The sequence below is a fragment of the Pelodiscus sinensis genome, chromosome 6 (assembly GCF_052426305.1).
Source record: "Pelodiscus sinensis isolate ZL-2025 chromosome 6, ASM5242630v1, whole genome shotgun sequence".
NCBI lineage: Eukaryota > Metazoa > Chordata > Testudines > Trionychidae > Pelodiscus > Pelodiscus sinensis.
Window position 1 is genome coordinate 23,081,296 of NC_143057.1, and position 22,907 is coordinate 23,104,202.

General features: G+C 38.6%; 1 protein-coding gene across 5 annotated transcripts in view; it reads right to left on the reverse strand.

Moving 5' to 3' along the window:
* Positions 1-22,907, reverse strand: part of CCDC171 (coiled-coil domain containing 171) — a 228,628-nt gene that overhangs the window by 125,670 nt on the left and 80,051 nt on the right. For all 5 annotated transcript variants that reach the window (XM_075931537.2, XM_075931536.2, XM_075931540.2 and 2 more), the window contains 4 exons: positions 19,964-20,131; positions 17,967-18,155; positions 10,166-10,670; positions 8,585-8,701 (listed from right to left, as the gene is read on the reverse strand). In XM_075931537.2, coding sequence (XP_075787652.2) covers positions 8,585-8,701; positions 10,166-10,670; positions 17,967-18,155; positions 19,964-20,131 — 979 coding nt within the window. The remainder of the gene's footprint in view (positions 1-8,584; positions 8,702-10,165; positions 10,671-17,966; positions 18,156-19,963; positions 20,132-22,907) is intronic.

A 22,907-nucleotide genomic window follows, 5' to 3' on the forward strand; every position in this document is an offset into this window, starting at 1 on the left:
TCCCTCTGCTAGGCAGGTCTTAATCTGTCATTACTTGTCTTATGATACTATCAATGTAAGATGACAAGCATGGTGGAACGTATTTACATTCAGTAGTACACCAGATCTCCTGTTGCACTAGTGAATTAAAATATTTTCTTTAAAGCTCTAGCAGAAAAAAAAAAATCGAGAGCTTCTTGAAAATAAAGATTTTTTTCTTTACTCTGTAAGAATAAAGTCAAATGACTCAAACAAATGGAACATGAATACTCATAGAGCATAATTCACAGAGCATTATTGAAATTACACAGGTAGAATCAACCACGAGTGAATAATGAATAGTGTAGCATGACAAAGTGTTTACAATGCACCATATTTTGTCACATGGATTTTGAAATGATTGTTCCACCTTTTTTTTTTTTTTTTTTTTTTTTAAAGAAGAGATTTTGTATGCCATGAGACTGACTATGTAGACTTTTCATTTTGAAGATTAGCACAGAAATAAATTTTGGTAGGTTGAGCAACATAAAGCAAAGCATCACCTCTAGTTAATTTTTAATGAACAATGGTTTTGAGTAAAACACACAAATGTGTTGGTGTGATTTACTGACTGCTTTGCAAGGTGAAATGAGAATACAATGTAATTCCATAAGGTCCTGTATTCTTCTGTATCTATAAAAAGTTGGAAAAGAATCTATACACTTAAAGTAACTGGCCACAGACTATCGGGGAATTATAGTAAAAGCAATAAATAATTTGTGTTGTGAGGAGCATATAAGAAATGCTTTACACAAATAAAGTTACAGTACAAAGAACAATCAATTCTTTATTAAACAAATGAACCAAAAGCCAATGAAAAGCGACAAACCTTCCTCTCATGACAGGTGGAGGGAGAATTTTGTTTTGTTTTGAAATAGAACAAAAGAACAAACTCAATAATATCATAGACTAAAATATGTGTACTAAGCTTCAGAAATTCAGTTTCTGTTACAGAAGACAATATCTGTATTTTGTTGCTTGATTCCCCTGAGTGTTAATGAAAAGCAATGTATATTAAAAAACAAAAGAAAAATGTACTTTAAAGGTTGTTTTAAGTAAATCAAAAGATAAACCATTCCAAAAGCTATATGATTATGTAAGGACAAATATATTAGTTTAAAAGGTTTTATATGAAAATATTTATAAAAGGAACAACTTCAAAATTCAAATTTAAAAATAAAACAATGGTACACAAATTTCCTTTCCATTCACAAATAAGCTAAAAAGCACACTACCAAAAAAAATTGTGGTATTCTGAAAGATTTGAACTCAGTTCATTTCCCTAACTTCAACCTCTTCCAAATGACTGCAGTCCCCAATGTTGCTGTCTTTTTGACTTATTCATACTTAAATTTCTTAGAAAGACCCAGCACATTTCTCTTATGTATGTGTAGCTGCTTCAGTAAAATTATGCATACTTCTATGTTTCTCCCCTTTGCAACGTACCCTAAAGTGTATTTGGAAGACTAAACTCAAAAGTGCATAACAATACCAAAAGGGCAGCTGCTCTAAATAGGTTGAACACTTAGGTTCACAGTTTTAAAAGTGCCTAAGTGACTTAAAGTCTTAAGCATTTAGGAACATGAATCCTTTTGACTGTCAATGAGAATTAGGGTCATAGGTGCATACATTCTCTTTTCAAAATGAGGCTTAGGCTCTCAAGTCATTTATGTGCTTTTGAAATTTTACCCCGCTTTTAAATAATTTACTATTTTTACCAAGACCAAGTTTCTAGAAGGGTTTCTGTCACTTAGATAAGATCAAAAGTCTAAGTTACAGATGAGCAGCTAGATATCAGGATACTCTGAGGGTGAAATAAATGAACATAAGTGAGGGGAATCAGAAAATCTCTTGCGACCATCAGACCCAATATTCCCACATGGTTCTTGTTGAGGCCTTCACATGCCTCTTTTATTCTGCCCATGAATTCTATAATATCGGACTCAAACAAAAAAGTTTGCATCAAAACAACAGCTAGCAGGACTCTGCTATATTTCACTATCAGCAAAATGGTTTTGCATTTGAGTAGCATAAGAAAGGTAGTCATTTTAGCACCTTAGTGTAGATATGATTTGTCTTTGAAATTCTTTTTTAAAGTGCTGTTCTTGATCAGACAAATAGCCCATATATGGAATGCATGTCCTCCTGTTCTATTTAAATGCCTCCTATGCATTTTGAAAAACAGTGCAAACATTGTTCCAAAAAGCTTGAACTGGCAGTGTTGAATTTGAATGACTGAATATCAGCATGATCTGGTGGACAGAGCGTAGAACTTGAAGTGAGGGGATCTTGGTTCTGTTCCTAGCTCCCTAGAGCCCATTTGCTGTTTGATCTTGGATATATCACAACTTTTCTACTCCTTAATTATCTTTCCTTTCTTATAGTCCTACTTCCTCATATCTGATACACTGAATTTGTGACTATAGGACTACCAAAGAGCAAAGAGAAATGAAGATAACCAACTGCAAAGAGTCAAAAGCTTCCTTGAATATACAAAATAATTAATTTGTGAAACTCCATTTCACAAAATATCAGCAAAGTCAAGAATTAACCAGGATTAAAAAAAGATTAAACATTTATCTGATTAATAAGAACATATGGAGTACACTCAACATGTTAAAATATAAGGGATACATAAACTATCATGCGTCAGGTCTTTATCCAAATACTAACTTTCCAGATCTCAGATGGGTACCCGTGTTAGTCTGTAACTTAAACAAAAGAACCTTAAAAAACTAGTAGTCCAGTAGCACCTTAGAGGCTAACAAAAAGTATAGATAGTATCACGAGCTTTCATGGGCACAAATCACTTCTTCAGATACCTCTTGCTCCGTATTTGTCAACAGAAGAACTTGGCTGTTCTCACAAAAGCTCAGGATACTAACTATATTTTCTGTTCGTATCTAAGGTGCCACAGGACCACTCCTTTTTTAAACTTTCAAGTTTAAGAAAGCAACTTCCTCAATGACAAGTTACTCCAGAATTCTTCATTACAGGTATTTCTGAACCTTCTTCCAGAAGCAACTGGTGCTGTGCACTGTCAAAGACATGGCACTGGATTACAGACCCCCTGACGAGACCTGTTACGGCAATTCCTATGTTTTCATGACAAGCACATCAAATACAAAAGCCACTAGTGATCAAGAACTTTCAGTTCATTGTTTGCAAAGCACAGCTGGACATAATGCTATGGGAGCAAAGATCCTGAGCTGTGACTGGAAGCCATGGGGCACAACTAAGTAGTCTTTATTTTACTCTAATCCTGACAGTGCTTTGCAGAGGTCAAGTGCCTGACACAAGTTCAAAGCAACTTGAAGGCTGCTATTCTAACAGTGCTTTCTAAGATATACAGACACTCTGACGATGAGCTCTTTTCTCTGGCTGCAGAGAGATGTGTAGGAGCCATTACAGTAGCTCATCCCACCATTCAGGAGTGGTCCTCTGAGGTTGAATCTGACAGGTTTAGGAGTCCAATCACTTTGCACTGGTGGAACAGTGCTGTGGCCAGAGCATTGCTTAAGGGCACAGCTCATTTGGAAATGTAGCCTTTCAACCAGCTTTGGTTAGAACATACAGGCAGAATAAGGCATTCATTCAGGTTCCGAAGATTTCAGAGATACCGACAGTTAAAGGGTTTCCAGTATGTTGGAAATGATCAAGTTTTCCACCAGAAGGGAAATGGATAATGAAACAAAAGATTTCCTTTGTTCATTAAGGAACAAATGCCTGAAGACTTGAAATTCTGACTGGATACTTTTGGTGATGCTTTTGTCCAATATATGAGTACACAAACTGGCACTCTGAATCTGGATGGTGTGGTTATTCCTATCTCACAAGAAAAACAGGTCATTGTATTTTTTGCTAGCTATCAACTAAATCATAACCTGGGATCATGTGTAATTCTATGAGCAAGTTAAACCTAGTAAGGTAAGGCAAGTATAATTTGATTTATAAAATTCTACAGAATCATACACATTTAATGTTATCACTTCTTGTGGTATGAAAGAGGAGGAAAGGGGACTTGCTTGCTTCCCTGTCTCCAAGTCCTCTAGCTAATAGAAATGTTGATAACACAATTTCATTAGGTATCATTCAAAATCCCTTGTCCCGCTCAAACACAACAGTATCAAACATGACAACTAGAACAATTATGCAGATATATATTCAAGAAAATCTTTAAATTCTACTTTAACACAGTCATGTCAAGCCTAGAGGCCTCACAAAGTTAAATTGTGGCCTTCACCTGAAGTACTGTGTTATCAGTTAATACCCAGGATGACACCTGATGAATTTTTTAATGTTACCGAATATTATAAATGGAGACTACACCATCTGCTACAACGTGGGACCAAATCCATACAAACACATCCCCAATACCTGATCACAAGTCTTCTATCTGCGAGAGATGTTAAGAAGCATGTAATTAATTAATTGTGTAGTCGACAAAATTTTTGTCGACTACACAATTAATCAATAAGGGTTAATAGGCTCCTCAATCTCTTATTAATACATAGCCGCAGCGGCTGAGCCAGCCTGTCAGCCATCCCACCAAAAATGTACTTGCAGAACCGTGGAGAGGGTAGGAGAAGCGTGTTGAATGTAGCCGATAGCATTAACCAATGAGCATTTACTTATGATTAACTGACTACATCCCTACTATCTGCTATCCAAGATCCATAAACCTGGAAATCCTGGATGTCCCATCATCTCAGGCATCAGCACACTTACAGCAGGATTATTTGGTTATGATGATTCTCTCCTCAGACTGTATGCTACTAGCACTCCTAGCTACCTATGAGACACCACTGACTTCCTGAGGAAACTACAGAACATCAGTAATCTTCCTGAAAACACCATCCTGGCCATGATGGATACAGAAGTTCTTTACATGAAAATTCCACAGGATGATGGATTACTGGCTGTTAGGAACACACAATACCCCTCTCATCTGAAGAAGTGAGTTGTGCCAACAAAAGCTCATGATATACTATATATCATATATATGTTAGTCTCTAAGGTGCTACAGGACCACTAATTGTTTAAGGTTTTTTTTAAAGTTACAGACTAACACAATTACCCCTCTGAGAATATAATTGGAGAGAGTGTTGATTTTGCTATCATCAGCAAAAAGCAAGTGGTTTAATACTTCTGAGTATTACTCTTCTGCCAAAAGAGTTACAATGAGGCTCTGGTTAAGATGTCAGTATCCATCCAGATAGTATTATCTGCAAAGCCACTGGCCATTATCTTTGAAAACTCATAGTGATTGGAGGAGGTCCCAGACCGCCTACGAAAAAAGGCAAATGTAGTGCCCACCTTTAAAAAAGGTGAAGAAGGAGCATCTGGGGAACTACAGAGCAGTCAATCTCTCCTCATTCCCTGGAAAAATCATGGAGCGAGTCTACAAGGAATCCATCTTGAAACACTTAGAGGAAAGAAAGGTGATTAGGAACAGTTAACATGGATTCACCAAGGACAAGTCATGCCTGACCAAACTAATTGTCTTCCAGGATAAGATAACTGGCTCAGTGGATATAGAGAAAGAAGTGGACAGGAGGTATCTTCACTTTAGCAAAGCAGTATTCTTGCCAGAAAGTTAAAGAAGTTTGATTTGATTGAATAGACTACACAGTGGAAAGGTGGCTACATTGTTGGGCTCAGTGGGTAGCGATCAACAGCTCGATGTCTAACAGGCAGTATCAGTCTTGTTCAACATTTTCATTAATGATCTGGTTGATGGATTGAATTGCATCCTCAGCAAGTTTGTGGATTATACTAAGCTGGGGGTTAACAGTATTTATGCTAGAGGGTAGAGGTAGGATTCAGAGTAATCTAGACATGTTGGAGGATTGGTCCAACATTGGTGGGAAAGAAATCTGATGAGGTCCAGCAAGAACAAGTACAGAGTCATGCAAAAGAATCCCATGAAGGCTGGGAACTGACTGCAGAAAAGGACCTGGGAATTACAGTGGATGAGAATAAACTTAAAAAACAACAAATAGTCTGGTAGCACTTTAAAGACTAACAAACATGTAGATGGTATCATGAGCTTTTGTGGGTACAGCCCACTTCCTCAGATGACCAAAGTGTTATACGTCCAGAACCAAAATAAATGGGGGGAGGAGAGAAATGGAAGGGAGGGGAAAGAAAGGAGGCAGTGGATATATAAATATCAAAGGGAAAACCAAGCTGGTATGCCACAGGCAAAAGTTTGATATGAGCCAACAGAAGTTTGATATGAGTCAACAATGCCAAGAAGGCTAATGGCATACTGAGCATTGACAGTAGATCGAGGGAAGTGATTATTCTCCTCTATTCGGTTCTAGTTAGGCCACATCTGGATTACTGAGTCCAGTTTTAGGCCTCCCGTTACAGAAAAGAAGTGGACAAAATGGAGAGTGTCCAGTAGAGGGAAACAAAAACTATTAAGGTGTGAGGGTGCATGACTTATGAGGAGAGACTGAGGGAAATGGGCTCATTTTAATCGGCAGAAAAGAAGAATGAGGGGAATTTGATAGCAGCCTTAAAATACTTGAAAAAGGGTTTCAAAATGTCCATCTGTTCTCAGTGGTGACGGATGACAAAACAAAAAGCAATGGTCTCAAATTGCAGTGGGATAGATCTGGTTGGATATTAGAAAAAAAACTCAGGTAAGAGACAACTTTAATATTCTACGATTATATGATCCAGAAATTAATGGACTCCATTTGAAAATGGTAACTTAGAACAGCTTCCTTCCTCACAAGGAATCTGTTCTAAACCCCTAATCATTTATGTTGCCCTTCTCTGTATTTTTTTCCAATTTTAATACTTTTTATTTGAGGTGCCACGGATGAGGATCAGTGCAACAATATGTCTAAGCAGTGGTGCCCTAGATAAAGGTCACACTTATGATGACTGATGAATAAATATTTTCAATCCTATATGTCTGCAGTAACTTACCTATGGTTATCAAAGAACAATGCCTTTTTATGTATGACAATGCATATGTGTTAAAGTATAATTTAAAAATGTGTTTTGTTAATATATTATTTTTAAAGATTTTCTCTAGCATGTATCTTCATAGCAGTTACAGATTTATCATGTTTGGCACCACTGTGTTCATTGGAGACAGGACTTTTGAATAATACCTAATTTGACCCATTTCCAATTATGTGTTGTGTTATCAAAATTTCCATCAACCAGAGGATCGAGAGGTCAAGGAGGGCAGTGTGTCCCCTCTTGTCATGCCACAGAAGTGGACACCACTGAAACTATGATTCTGTAGATTTTTACAAATCAAATGACCTCTCTTTAACAAGCTGTTCACGGAATAGGATTTGCTGACAGACCATCAGGCTAACTCTTACGTCTTCTTAAAAGGAGTTTACACACAACCAAAGTAATTTTCAGAACACTCTTATGAGACTGTTAAATATTATTCCCCATGCGCACAGGTAAATGAGGCACAGGAAGGTACAAAGCTACATGCTGAGTCAGTGGAAGAGGTGGGATTCAGTTCAGGAATTACTGGCTTTCAAAACACAAGATTAGTTTCTCTGAAACTTTGACTGCTTTGATCATTCTCCAGTTAATGAAATTTAAGTAGTTGTCTTAAAATAATTTTTAACTAACAAATATTTGGTGCAGCTGAGACCATTTACCACAGCAGCAAGTTATTACTTGTGAGTCTTATGCATTTGAACCTCACTAATATTAGGGAAAGTGGTCACTTTAACTTTTTAATATTACACAAAGAATTTTAAAATGACAAGATATCCCTAATTTGAATATCATGCTGGGGTAGATTTACAGAGAAGGGAAAGAATGTCTTATGATTCTTGAACAGGAACATGGTGGCAAACACTATCCAAATATGGTTAATTTAAACTTAGATTTAATCTCCCTTTATGGTCAGATTTATATAATTTATTTACCACTCTTTAGAAGTTAATGCAATCTGTTATGCTGGTAGTAACAGATGCTGTTTATACAGCATGATTGAGACCACAAGAGATTTAGAAAACACAACAACAAAGATGATAAATTATACATGGCTAAATTAGAAAACCACTAAATAAAGAGAGATGCATGCAAATTGTAAGAATACGGATAGAAAAAACAAATGGGCATATTTTGCAACCTATTTTGGAAATTAGGTAAGTGATTACTGTATTGTTAAACAAAGAAAAACCGACAGAAACCAGATTTAAACTAATGCCAAGATGACTGTAAACATAAAACATGTATTATATATCATATTCACAATTCCATTTTGTGATACAATCTTATGTAACTATTGCTTTTGCCACTAACTATATAGAAGCAATGACCACAGGTTATTATTTACATACTACCACATGTGAGCAAAGGTTTGGATCTGTATATGCAAAAGCATGCGAAAGAAAAAACCTACAAGTAATACTATCAATAAAGATTAAGAAAATTAGATTGCCCAAGCAGCTTTCCACGTCCAGAAATTTAACCAGAAGAGGAGACATCTGAAGATATAAAATCCTGAAACAGGAAAACATATCATATACTACTATTTATACTCTTCTCTACAGCAGCATATTTTAAAATGTACCTGTTTTGCTAACAACTTCCTGTAATTCAGCCACCGAACTCATTATTGCAGCTAGAAGGTCAGAACTGGTAAACCAATTTAGTGCTTGAAGACAATGGGTTTGTTCCTTTTGGTGTTCTGTGAAACAAAAGGTAATAAATAGTAATATATGAGATACATGTCACGCTGCAGTCTTCAGGTGTTTAAGAAATAGATCAAAATAAAATTTATACAAAATTCATGCCAGGATTCTACTTTTTCCCCCACAAAATTTAAAGTGGTGTTGACATGCACTATTACACCTTCAGCTGTTCAATACGGAATAAATTATTTGTTCTTTAGTTTAACATTTCCTCTTGGAGGAACCCAAAAAGTATTTTACTATACAAATGAAAGTTTAATAATCCCATACTAATACTACTTTATTTTTAATATGAAATACATACAATATATATTGGCATTTTGGCTTTTAAATCAGGCCCCTTCTTCTGGACCTCTCTCTGTTTGGAGGCTTCACAGAACAGTGAACCAAGCAACACAATAACAAAATGTTTGCAATCTCTTGTTCTGGAAAGGTAATACAAATCTACCCCAGATATCTGATGATAGCCCCATGGCATTCAACCAGTTCTGAAGCAGTAGCAACTTTAGTGGCAACTAGGGATGCTAGCTATTGTATAACTGAATAGTTGTATAACCACATAAAATATTATTGGTTACATGACTATTCTATAGTTCCTGAGGGTGGGCCCAATAACCAGTGCGCTCTGGCCTCACTCCTGGGAAGTTCCCTGACACCTCAATGCTGCTGCCTATTAGAGGCAGCAGTGCAGGGTGGCAGGAGTGAGCTGGTCCGAAAGGGGAAATGGTTTAAAAGCCAGCTCCCCTCACGGTCTGGCTGCCTGCTGCCCCATGCTGCTGCCTCTGTATCAGAGGGGTGGCAGCAGTCCCAGTCTGCCGGGGGGTTTGAACTCCCCACAGACAGGGGCTGCTGCCGCAAATCAGTCTCTACCCACAGCGGGCCCAGGCTTGTCGTGTACAGAGGCTGCTCTGGAGGATGCTGATATAGGCAGCAGTATGGGGGGAGGGGTGGCAGGTGGCAATTAGGAGCTGGTGCTAGGAGAACCAGCTTTCAAACTGGCTCCCCCACAACACCGGCTCTTGCTCCCCGGCCTTGCTACCTCCAATTCAGAGGCAGCAAGGTCAGGGTAAATGAATGTAGCTGACAAGATTAACCGATAAATCTAGGCTTATCGGTTAATTGTATAGTCAAGTACATGTTGACATCCACACTGGCAACTGCTATAGCAAACTAACCACACTCAAATGGCCAAATAGCCACATTGTTCAAGCCAACTAGCCACATGTGGCTGATGGCTAGCCATGGGATGATACCATACTATACACACACCGACCTAACTTTTTCAGCCATTCAAAAAACAGAGAGAAAATATTTGTAATTGGAGGTGCCTCCAATCCATTAGTCTGCATTCATCATGATATTTGTCTTTAAGCATTATAATAATTATTATTAAATAATAAGTAAAGCACAAATGTTGTAATATGACATGATAATATAAAGTAACAAATCAAATATCTTACTTGATACATTCTGTTTCCCCTTGGCCTCTCCTATGCAAACTAGGATTCCTATGCCTTCTTTGAAACCATCTACCCAGGAGAAAAGAGAACTACTTGACTGCCCCAAAATTTGAAGTCTGTGTGCAGCTAGAACTGCAATAACACCTTTCCGGAATATACATATCATGCCTTTGAAAGGCTCTTTCTTTTTCTTCACTTCATCCTGCCTCTTTTCCTCTACGTCAGACAAAGCACAGACTAGAGTCCTGATTTCTTGCTTGAGTACTTCATAGGCATGGACCTGATCCTGGAGAAAGTCCCTTTGTGTAGACAAAGCACATAATCGGCTGTATAGAGGATACAAGGCACCACTCATTAATGCACAGGCTGCCAGGAGAGACTCGTGTTCCTTTTGTGTGTGCATTAATATACTTTTCAAGTGTGAATTTTCATGGACCAACTGCTCTCGTGCTTTTTCAATGACAGAACATCTTTCTTTGGCTTTTTCTGCAATTTCTTGATATTTCTGTAAAGACAAAAGGGGATTTTAACTAGAGCATAATTTTTTAATTAAAGAAATATTTACTGAACTTTACACAGACTAAAGCTAAAAGAAAATGCTTATTTATTACATTTTTTTCCTCTTTTATTCAGATCAGAATTGTTTTAAATTTTCTCTATCTTTATACTAGAACTGGAAGGGACCTTGAGTGGTCATCAAGTCCAGTCCCCTGCCCTCATGTGAGGGCCAAACACCAATTAGATCACCCTTGATAGATGTTTATCTAATTTGCTCTTAAATATCTCCAGTGATGGAGATTCCACAACCTTTCTAGGCAATTTATTCCAGTGTTTAACCACCCTGACAGTTAGGAAGTTGTCCCTAATGTCCAACCTAAACCTCTCTTGCTGCAATTTAAGCCCATTACTTCTTATCCTATCATTAGAGGACAAGTAGAACAATTTTCTCCCCCTTTCCTGTAACAGCCTGTGCCGGGGAAACCTCCCCCCGCACTTGCGCCTGCTGTCCGGCAGCCCCCAACAACTCAGGCAGTGCTGCTGCTGCCTCTGAAAGTGGTGAGCGGAGCGCTGGCAGCACAGGCGCAGTAGGGGCCGGAATGCAAGCTGCGGACCCTAGGGCCCAGGGAAGGACGGCCGGCGGGCTGGCTGCGCGGGAGCGGGATGCCGGCCAAGACACCCAAAAGGGAGCCGGCCAGGAGGATCGGGGGGAGGAGAACAGGGGCTGGCTGTGCTCTCACCTCCCACAGGTGGAGAGTCCGAGGGGCAGCGAAAGCCAGGGACAGCAGATGCCAGAGCAGAGAGGACCAGTGGCGGGGTAACACCTACAGGAGGTCCCAGGAGCGACACGGCCCCCAGCAGACGGGCCGGACGGGCCCGAGCCAGGACACTGACGAAGTAAGAACTGGGGCGGGGGTACGGCCGAGCCAACAAGCCCACCAAGACTGTAAGGGGACCACAGTGAAGCACCCAGGGAAAAGGGGGAAGAGACTGAAGGCGGGGGTCAACTGGGCTGGACGGAGCTCGACCCCGCCACACAGCCTTTTAGGCTCTTGAAAGCTACTATCATGTTCCTGTTGAATCTTCCCTTTTCCGAATTAAACAAACCCAATTCTTTCAAAAGCTTTAGAGGGATAGCTGAGTTAGTCTGTAACGGAAAGAAGTGAGTTGTGCCCATGAAAGCTCATGATACCATCTACATGTTTTTTAGTCTCTAAGGGTATGTCTACACTACTCCCCTAGTTCGAACTAGGGGGGGTAATGTAGTCATACGGAGTTGCAAATGAAGCCCGGGATTTAAATTTCCCGGGCTTCATTTGCATAAAGCCAGCCGGCGCCATTTTTAAATGCCGGCTAGGTTGGACCCCGTGCCACGCGGCTACACGCGGCACGGACTAGTTAGTTCGGATTAGGCTTCCTAATCCGAACTAGCTGTACACTTCGTTCCACGAGACGTACAGCTAGTTCAGATAGGAAGCCTAATCCGAACTAACTAGTCCGTGCTGCGTGTAGCCGCGTGGCACGGGGTCCGACCTAGCCGGCATTTAAAAATGGCACTGGCCAGCTTTATGCAAATGAAGCCCGGGAAATTCAAATCCCGGGCTTCATTTGCAACTCCGTATGACTACATTACCCCCCCCAGTTCGAACTAGGGGAGTAGTGTAGACATACCCTATGGTGCTACAAGACTATTTGTTGTTTTTTAAGTTTTTCCAGTTCTTTCAGTCTGCCCTAATAAGTCATGTATTCTAGATTTGTAATCATTTTTGTTGTTCTTCTTTGGACCCCCTTCTAATTTCTTCACATTTTTCTTGAAATGTGGAGCCCAAAACTGAACACAATTCTTCAATTTTAACTGAGGCTAATCAGCACAGAGTAGAGAGAAAGAATTATTTCTTGTGTATTGCTCACAACACTTCTGTTAATGCATCCCAGAATCATTATTGCGCTCTTTTTTTTTTTTTTTTTTTTTTTTTGCAACAGTGTCACACTGTTGATGCATATTTAGCTTGTGGTCCACTATGACCCCTACATCTCTTTCTTCAATACTCCATCCTAGACAGTCGCTTCCCCTGTAGGTGTGAAACTGATTGTTCCTTCCTAAGTGGAGTACTTTGTATTGGTCCTTATTAAACTTCATCCTGTTTACATCAGAGCATTTCTCCAGTTTGTCCAGATCATTTTGAATTATGATCCTATCCTCCAAAGCACTTTGCAACCCTTCCCAGCTCTGTATCAGCTACAAACTTTATAAATGTACTCACTATGCCATTATTTAAATCATTGATGATAATATTGAAGAAAACCAGTCCCAAAATTGACCCCTGCAGAAACCCACTTCTTAGGAAGTTAAGCTGACTGGCCTGTAGTTTTCTAGGTTGTTCTTATTTCCCTTTTTATAGATGGGCCCTACATTTGCCCTTTTCCAGTTTTCTAGAATCTCTGCAGACTTCTATGACTTTTCAGAGATGATAGCGAATGGCTCAGATACCTCTTCTATCAGCTCCTTGAGTATTCTAGGATGCATTTCATTAGGCCTTGGGGACATGGGAACCTACCTAATCTCCTCTAGCATTCACTATGTTAGGCATCCAGTAACCATCCATCTTCCAGGTAAAAACCAAAACAAAAAAGTCATTAAGCACCTCTGCCATCTCCAACAGATGTCCTCCATCGCCACCAAGTCCTGAGGTTTGGATGATTTTGTTAGTTTAAAAAAAAGCCTCATCTACCCATTCTCCCTGGTTTGGTGGTCTGTGGTTGACCTCCTAGCATGACATGATCCTTGTTTTTACACCTTTTAACCTAACCCAGAGACTCTCAACAAGTCTGTCTCCTATGTCCATCTCAAACCTCAGTCCAAGTGTATACGTTTTTAATATACAGTAAACTTCTGGTAATCCGGCACCTTTAGGACCCAGGGGGTGCTGGATTATCAGATATGCTGGACTATCGGAAGCGGGGGCTATGAGGGGTCTGGGGTGGGGTGGGGTGGGGTGGGGGGGGAAGAGAGGGCAGCGCTAAGGGACCAACCCTACAGCACCTCAGCTGCTCTGCCCAGGACTTTCCCAAGTCAGCCACTGCTGAAACTGACCAGCGGCTGACTTGGGGATGCTGGGGTCAGAGCAGCTGTCTGCCCCAGGCTTCCCCGAGTCCGCTGCTGGTCAGTTTCAGCAGCGGCTGACTTGGGGATGCCCGGGGCAGAGCAGCTGGGGGACTGGGTTGGTCCCGAAGCACCACCCCTCGGCACTGCGGGACCAACCTGGCAGCATTCCAGCTGCTCTGTCCCTGGCGTCCTCAAGTCAGCCGCTGCTGAAACTGACCAGCGGCTGACTCCAGGAAGCCTGAGGCAGAGCAGCTCCAATTGTCCGGCTGCCTGGAGCACTTCCGGGTTCCAGGTGGTGCCGGACTATCAGGCGTGCCGGACCACTGGAGTTTTACTGTACAAGGAAAGACTTACTCTCTTTTTTCCCTGCCTATCCTTCCTGAGCAAGTGGTACTCTTCTATCCCAATAATCTTATCTGCAAGCAACACAGGTGCAATTTTTGGAAAGAACAATTATGTTGCTCTTCAAAGTAGAAGACAAATTACATTAGAAGAAACACTTATTTCAGTATTTCTACTTATGTTGAAATTCGTTAAAAGGATTAATTTAATTATTTAATTTATAGGATTTATTGCATCACTATTTTACTTTAAAATGAAGTTTGTTCATCTACAAAGTCTTTTGGGACTACTGCATTATTTACTGGCCTTCTTTTACAAGGGTCTAATACTATCTTATAGTGCATTAGGAAGGCACTAAAAAAGGTAATTTGGATTTGGAAACTAATTTATGATTCCTAACCCTCAGAGCTGATTGGCCAGCAGCTAAGTAAGCATAGTTAAGGTGCAGTCCCTATAGGTCTATCAAATTCCAGCACTGACATCCTGCATTCTGTTTAATGCTTATTTTTAAAATGTCAGGATGAAAAAAAATGAACAAAACTCAAAATCTTATAAATATGTTGAAGTATATAAATTATTCTTTAACCATAAACACGGGTTTAAAAGATGAAGCTACATCTGCTCTCTCTTTTACAATAATTTTAAATTGTTTTCCATCTTACTCTACATCGTTTCTAATATCTAATCTAAGTTTATTTAGAAACTTAAATAAAACTACATTAAAAAAAAAGATAGCAGGGTTAAGCTCCTTTAAGAGTGGCGGACCGACTTCCTGGAGTGTCTGAGCTTTGAGGGATGCCTTACTGGGTTAAAGAACTCTGTGAACTTCAAGAATCATTAACAAAAATTAGACACTCCCCCGGAGAGTAGAACTCTATTTTATCCTATTTCTTGCTGGGTCCTTATCCTTTATGTTGGCAGGAAGACAGACTGCAAACTAGAGACTTAATGACACTTGGACTTCAAAAGGTTTCACTGTATTTAAACTATTTTATTTTTATCTCTTACAACACTGACTTTTGATACAGTTGCACTATACCAAAGTCTTCATCTAATTCACCTGTTTCTTCTGTTAAAAAAAAAAAAAAAGAAAAAAGAAAAAAAAAGAGCACTCCTTTTTAATAAATCATGCCAAATCAACAAGGAAACATTTTCTCCTTTTAGAGGGTTTTTTTCCCTTTCCTATTTTGCAAACCTTGCTATAATTCTAACACAGTGAGCTCACTAAAATGTTGAAAACTGGTTTTGCTTTTATTTTGAGTAATTACTCACAGTAATGGATACTTGGAAATCACAGGATATTTCCTGCAAGTTTGCACACATTCTGAAGAAAGGACATATCTAAGATGAGTTAGTACATTCCTTATATTCATTAGCTTTCTCAAAGCAGACATTTGCACATGTGCATTTTTATTTCAGATTGATGGAATTTATTTGCAGACCCCACTCGATGTCATACGTGACCCTATGAACATGAAAATGGACAACCCTCCTCTTCCCACAAGGCACTGGACGTTACATTCATTTTAAGCCCAGCTGCAAATGAGGAGCTCCAGGCATTTTCTAACACATTTACAGCCATCCCTGACAAGGCCACTTTGAGAGTTTCAGCTCCACAGAAGAACACTGAACCTGCTTTCTGACTAGGTCATCTACATAATGGAAAACAATAGCAAAAGAATATTATCTAACAGCAGCCAGAAACATCAGTTGGGATTGGGGCTCTGAATGCAACAGTCTAAGGATAGAAGCACTGCCAGATGTCCTTACAATACTGGCACAAAGCTTGTAAATTGAAATGTCATATTTTAGTAATAAAAAGCCAGTTACTGGAATCTCACATTGTACTTTGGAAGGCTGACTGCACCAATGCAATACTAAGCCTCCAAGCGTCTACAAGTACCATTACTCATGTTGCTTTACAGCCCCAGTTCCAATTAATCTGATGACCTCATCAAAAGATTTCCAGGGTTCCTCTCTGCAGAGACAGTTCTCAATGTTGTATACTAATACTGATGATTGCCTGCAAAATTAACCACAGCTTGTAAGTCCCTTATCTAAACTTTTAAACAATCTTAACAGTGAATGTTTGAAAGGGAGCATGGTGAATATCAAATGAGTTTAGTAATACATTTTCTATCTCAAAGAGGTCTTGGAAGGCTTAACTCATTAATGTTTGTAATGTACTTTGAGATCCTTGGGAGGAAGACACAATTCAGGTGCAAAGAATTATATTTTTCAGATGAAGTCAGCAGTTTTCAAATGCTGTGCCATTACTACACTTAACTGTATTTATATCGCTACTTGAATAAATAAATCAAAAAAGCGATTTCTCTCCACGCAAAGGAAAACGTTGAGCCTAGCATTTGCCACAGAATACAAAATAGAATACATATAAAATCCTATTAAAAAGGCCTGATTCCCAAAAATGTTGGATCAAATTCAAGTTCAGCACCAGTTTCCCTAAAAATGATAGCAAAAGAAATGGTACAAAACAGCATTAAGAGCAACCCCTCCATTGTCAATGTTCAAAGATATACTCATGGAGAACTCTAGACGGTGTAGACCAGTGTTTCTTAAATTGTGTTCCGCGGCACACCAGTGTGCTGCAAGGCAGTAGGAGGTGTGCTGCAGAGAACAACAGAACGCAAAATGGTTGCCCTTAAAGGGGCAGACTACTTTTTTTCCCCCTCAGTAACTTTCCCCTGACTCTTTTTCCCCTCAATAACTGTCCCCCCCACTCCCTTTCCCTCCCAACTCCCCCACCCCCTTGACAAAAATCCTTGGTGTTCCTCATAAAAAAAATTATTGTTTGGCGTTCCTTGGTCTTAAAAAGTTTAAGAAACACTGGTATAGGCCATTGCTTGGATATCAGATGCCTTGCACCCTTTGTAGCCATTTATATCTAGGCACACTGTGTGCAAATTAAGCAATCATTCAGCTTTGATAGGGGCAGTGCTTTTTTTGTAAAATAAAAAAATTTAAAAAAGGTGCTGGTACTCCAGGGGAAAAGTTGTTGAGCACTGACTGGAGGTGCCGGTACTGCGTACCACGTAGTACCTACTCAAAAAAAGCACTGGATAGTGGTTTAGACCCACTGCAGATAGGTGTGACCACATGGGGTGGAGTAGAAGGACAAAACAGGCACCTTGAGCTCAGGAATAAGAATTCTCATCCTGCATTTATCTCTTGTCCTGATCATTCATAATCTAAGAGGTCATCCTGAATTAGACCTAACACAATATGTCACCAACTTTTCAAAGCTCCTCAGAAAAATTAATTTAATCGGTTCCCTTTCAATCTGACCACATCAGCAGAACAATGTGGGAGAAGGCAGACAAGGACTGGAATTGACACTGAGATATAGGGACCTCATTCTCTAGGTAATTGACCTGAGTCCCATTCAAGTTGATAATGTCGCGGGGGGGGGGGGGGAAATCTATCACACTTCTGTCTCAATACAGAAGTAAAGAGCTGAAAGAGAAAAGAACCACCTTCTCAACAAGAAATGGCCCACCATGGCGAGAGTTGAGATATACTGGCAGGTCAGCATGCGTAGCTTTTATTTGTCCAGAGAAAACTTCAGTTTCTACAGCTGAGGTTTCTAACCTCTTCTAAAAAATAACAAAAAGGGAAATACAACTGCAGGATCTAATTAAGCAATGCATTTCAGGAATGTTTTAAGTCCTCCATTTCCTAAAGTAACTAAAAATTAATAGTAAAAGAATATTTAAAATACAAAATATATTCATAAGCAAATTTAAACTGGTTTAGAACTTGAAATACTAAAATAATATACTAAATATGTACAGAAAGGTTTTCAAAGTTTACAGATTTCTGGAATAAGTACAGTACCTGTGCCCTTGTGTGAACTTCCCCAAGGAGTCCAGAGTACTGCTTCTCTAACTCCTTTTTCTGTTTCTGCCAACAGCTTTCCTGTGCTTTCATCTGTTCAGCCACTTTGTTAAAAGTGTCTTCCTGTGTCTGCTGAAGTTCCCTCATAGTGTCAGACTTGTTCTTGCAAATATATTCTAGGTGAGATACCTGCATCATAAGAATGTTTTTTAAAACATTTATTTTAAAAAAGGCTATTTTGTGTTTGTTTTTAATCCTAATTTAAGCAGTTACTTTTGAAAGAAGACTCTGATTGCATTTTCTTCCGACAGCAGAGAAGTAAAAAGCTAAGCATATCATACATCTCCTGCTTCAAATACTTCTTTAAAACCCACTTCTTAAAAAACAACAACAGAAACCTATGCTAATTTCATCAATGTTGTTGTCCCTATACCTCCTGTAGCTAAATAGATTCCCAGGCTTTATTTTGGTCTTTGTTAGAATTCTTCTGCATAAGAACCCTTATCTTATTTGCTTTGAAATGCGGAGAGAACAATTCTGGTGCTATATAATTAATAATTCTAGCACGATAAACATGCAGCAAGTTAAGTAATAATGATGATCAGAGGTTGCATTTTTATGTAAGGCTTTATTTGAAAACCAAATAAACTTGTATTTGCTGCGATTCAAGAGAGCTTTACAATAGATATGATGACTATTTTCCCAGGCAAGCTTGTTAATTTTATGATGCATTTCAATGAGCAGCTTAAGGGATATAATTTAGTGATCAAGGCTTTACCCGTGCAACTTTTATTAAAGCTAAGTGGAACTGTGTTTCCATTTAAGTATGTATCTCAAATGGGCCTGCATTTTTCAATACTGAAACTAAACATATTCTTTTCTATTCATTGTACAAAATTTCAGGTGGAAAAATCTGTTTAGAGAAAAGCAGTTTTAATGGAGCAAACAACACTGTTCAATTCTAAGAAGCTGATGTGCCACTAATTTTGTTGTTCTTTTATTTCCTCTGCAAGGAAAAAAGATAGGTTTCCTTCATGTCTAATCTGCATGATCCACATAGTTGTCTAACCAAACTCTGTTAATGATTTCCATTGACTGCTGGGATATTTACTAATAGTAAGTAAGAGTCAAAATGATTAACTGTAAGCAACCCTGTTCTTGAACTTGATCCAAGAGAGTGTTCATAACTCCAACAGATGAGAAACTCATGAAACAGTTTTTCCTTTTTTGTCCCCCAAGAGCAAATGTCAGTATAGCCAAAATCTGGAATCTTTCTTCTAGACCACAGAAACATAGTGATGACCTGATCAATGGAGCCAGAATTTGAACGGAAATCCTTAGGAGCAGCACATATTTGTCTGCTGAGCCCCTTTAATTTATTGTAACAAAGCAGATTTCTCAAAAATATATTTTTAATAGAGTTAGCAGTATGAAATCACCCATAAAAATATAGTGTCCCCCAAAACAAATATTTATAGTTTTTAAATTCATAATGGTTGTTCTACATTAATTATAGTTCAGACTATACGTGCCACAACCAAATAATTACATTTTTAAAACCACAATTTTTTAAAATAATACCTCTGATTCATAAGCAAACAGTTTTAAGATGATACTCCTGTATTTTGTTTCTCTTTTATGCTAAGATAAAGAGTTGGTTTATTAGTATAAATGACTAAGTTCTTTGAATTGCTTCATCAGTAAGATTAATTTATTTTCATTTAATTAGGTCCCTGTGGCTAATACTGGCTAGTAGTATTAGCATGTCCTGCACAGAAAGTGGAGCTTAGAGACTTCATACAGACTTCAGTCACATTTACATGCCCACAGCAATGGCATCAAACTGAGTTGTAGACAAGCCATAATTAATGGTATTGAATTATTAACATCCAAATTCTTTTTGAAATAAGATGAATGTCAGTCCCTTTTAATGATACTGTGATGTGGACAAATGTCACTGAATTTAATAGAGGTATCTGGCGCCTGAGGACAGTTACCTTCTCATTAGCCCTGCTGAGGTCTAGGATCAGAGCATCAACATTCTCCTGCAAGACTGCACAAAGCTCAGACCAGGAGAATTTATCCAGGATGCCTTCTGGTTGCTTTATAAGCACACAGCCTGCTACCAAATGTTGATATAAAGTATGGAGGAAGGTTAGCTTCTCCTATGAGACAAAAAAGAAAAAAAATAACTGTTGTTAGACTAACTCTAGATTCTAATATTAGACTCTTTAGAGAGACATCATGCACACAAATCACACGTGTTTTGTATACATCTGAAAAGACATAATTATTAATATTCTGAAATTCTACTTCAATTTCAGCAGAACTATTTTTTACTACGCACCTAAACACATTGACAAAATCAAAAGAGAAAAAGATTGTTTAAATAAATATAACGTATAAATATTGTCCCACAATCCTCATGATAAAAAAATGCCATGACCTGTAATAAATATTTGCAAATTGATTCCTTCATTTATTTAACTAAACATATGAAACTATGTTATTTTATGGGCAACTAATGTTTAAATCCTCTCTACATCACCACACACACACACACACACACACACACACACACACACACACACACACACACACACACTTATTCCACTCAATTGAAGTTCTGTACAAATTTTATCTGTTTCCAGCATATAGCATAGAGTATATACTCCAACAAAAAAGTTAATGAGCATGGCAGCACAAAATCTGATAAAAAACAAGTTACATTATTTTTAAAACATAAGCAATTACAAATAATTTCATTTGATGTTTTTCTTTACATGGATTATATGTGAATATGTAACTGTACAAAACAGGTTTTTATCAGCATCAGTTAAACTCTACAAGCCTGATCCTCATCTCATTTACAGTGGATTTTATGCTATAGCATACTGAATTGAATTCAGTAGTGTTGGTACTTATTCACACCAGGGTGAGATCAGAATCTGTTTGTGCATCTATTTAGTTGATCTATTAATCTAGCAATTTAAAATTAAGACAAATCAAAGACAGTACCAAAACCACAACGAGGGCTCTGATCCAAAGCCCATTTAGCCAATAGAACAATGCTCACTGAAAGCAAAGGACAATGGATCCAACACTGACATTTCATAAAGGTACTAAGGACACTCTCTCCTCTGCCTCACTCCCAGTGCAACAGCAATTACTAATGTGTCTTCTCCAACTATATTTGGGTACATTTCTGTTTGCAATTCATAAATGTTAAGCAATAAAACATTTTTAAAATGTTACCAGCTAATCTTCTAATTCCCTAGGAATAGTTTAACCATGTCGCCATTATTTCCTTTTTGCCTGGGCTCTGATAAACCAAGCATGATAATCATCCCTTTGGAGAGAAAAAGAAATCCCAAGACTCAGAATCAACTCACACATGTTGAACTCAACCACAATGATGTAGACATGCTGACTTTACAATACAGTCAGGCTTCTAGTTTCCTTTCCTTTAATCATTATCTGATGTGTAGAACAATTCCAACTGCTTCTGGGATTTAAATTGCATGACTGTAAGAAGGGTGGAAAGAATGTTTCCTTTTTATTCAATTTGGCATTTGTGTTCGTATTTGCCGGAGTAATGAGCTCAATATGCAGAACAATTGAGATAAAGAGTGTGATTGATATAGCTAATGCAGAACTACTTTATGTGGAGAAAATTAAAAGGAGACAATTATTAAGATCAGTAAACAACCTTATGAGAAAATCTGGTTTTGAAGTAAAACTTCATGAAGCAATTACCACATATAGCATACCACAATCAGCTAATACACAAAGAAATAGCAGCTACTAACCTGTTCTCTTACGGTTGTTCATCAAGATACATTGTTTGTGCCCATTCCACTTCAAATGTGGGTGTGCCCAGTGAACCGGAATCAGAGATTTCCCCCTTAGTGATACATGAGCACTTAGCACTTTCATGCTGCCACATAATGGTAAAAATACGGGCAAGCCCACTCCCAATCCTCCTCAATTCACTCTGACCACATAGAAACTCCCATAAAGGGAAAGAAGGATGAATGACAGAATGGATGTGTACAGCACATTTCAAAAAACAGTCACAGAAGAAATGAATAACAAAATTTTTCTTCAACGGATTGCACATGTCTATTCCATGCTATGTCCTCACAAGTTCAAATTGGGGGTGAGTTTCTGAACAAGGACTGAAGAACTACTAGTACAAGTTTGGCATTATTTCCAGAATGCTGAGATTAGTATAATGAGTAGTAAAGAGGTGTACTGTAAGTTGTAACGCTATAACATGTCTGTTATAAGGGATTGTGGCAAAAGAGTTGTGGAAGATGCTTGAATCTTGTACATCATGCTACCACCCTACTTAGAGAGGATTAATCGGCAAGGTCCAAACAAGACAAACAGATCTATACAAGACAAAATTCGCTGAATTGAGAGTGAAAGTCTTTTCATCCTGTCTTCAACTGTGACCAACACCTGGAATGATGATCTAAAAGGTCTAGTCCTGTCCAAGTAAAAAGCCAAGAGCCTTCTGACATCTAACGTACTGAGCTTCTCCTCAGTCTTTTGAGGATGGAGGGGGCAGACAGACAAACTTAATTGAGATAGAATTCTGATTCTATTTCAATGAGGAAGTTCAGCTGCAGATGTTAACATAGCTTCTCCTCATAAAAGCTGTGTAAGGAGTGCCACCTACTGATGCACGTAGGTCTGCTACTCTTCTTGCAGAGACGATTGCTATTTTGATAGAAAGATGCAATAAAGCACAGGTAGCCATTGCTTCAAAAGGATGGATCCATCTGCCTTGCTAGCACCAGATTTAAGCCCCAAGGAGGAATAGAATCCATGACATAGGGATATAACCTGTCCAGACCCCTTAAGAATATACCTGACATTGGATTAAAAAAATATATTGAACAGCTCTTTTTAGGTGGGTGGAAAGCAAAGGTAGCC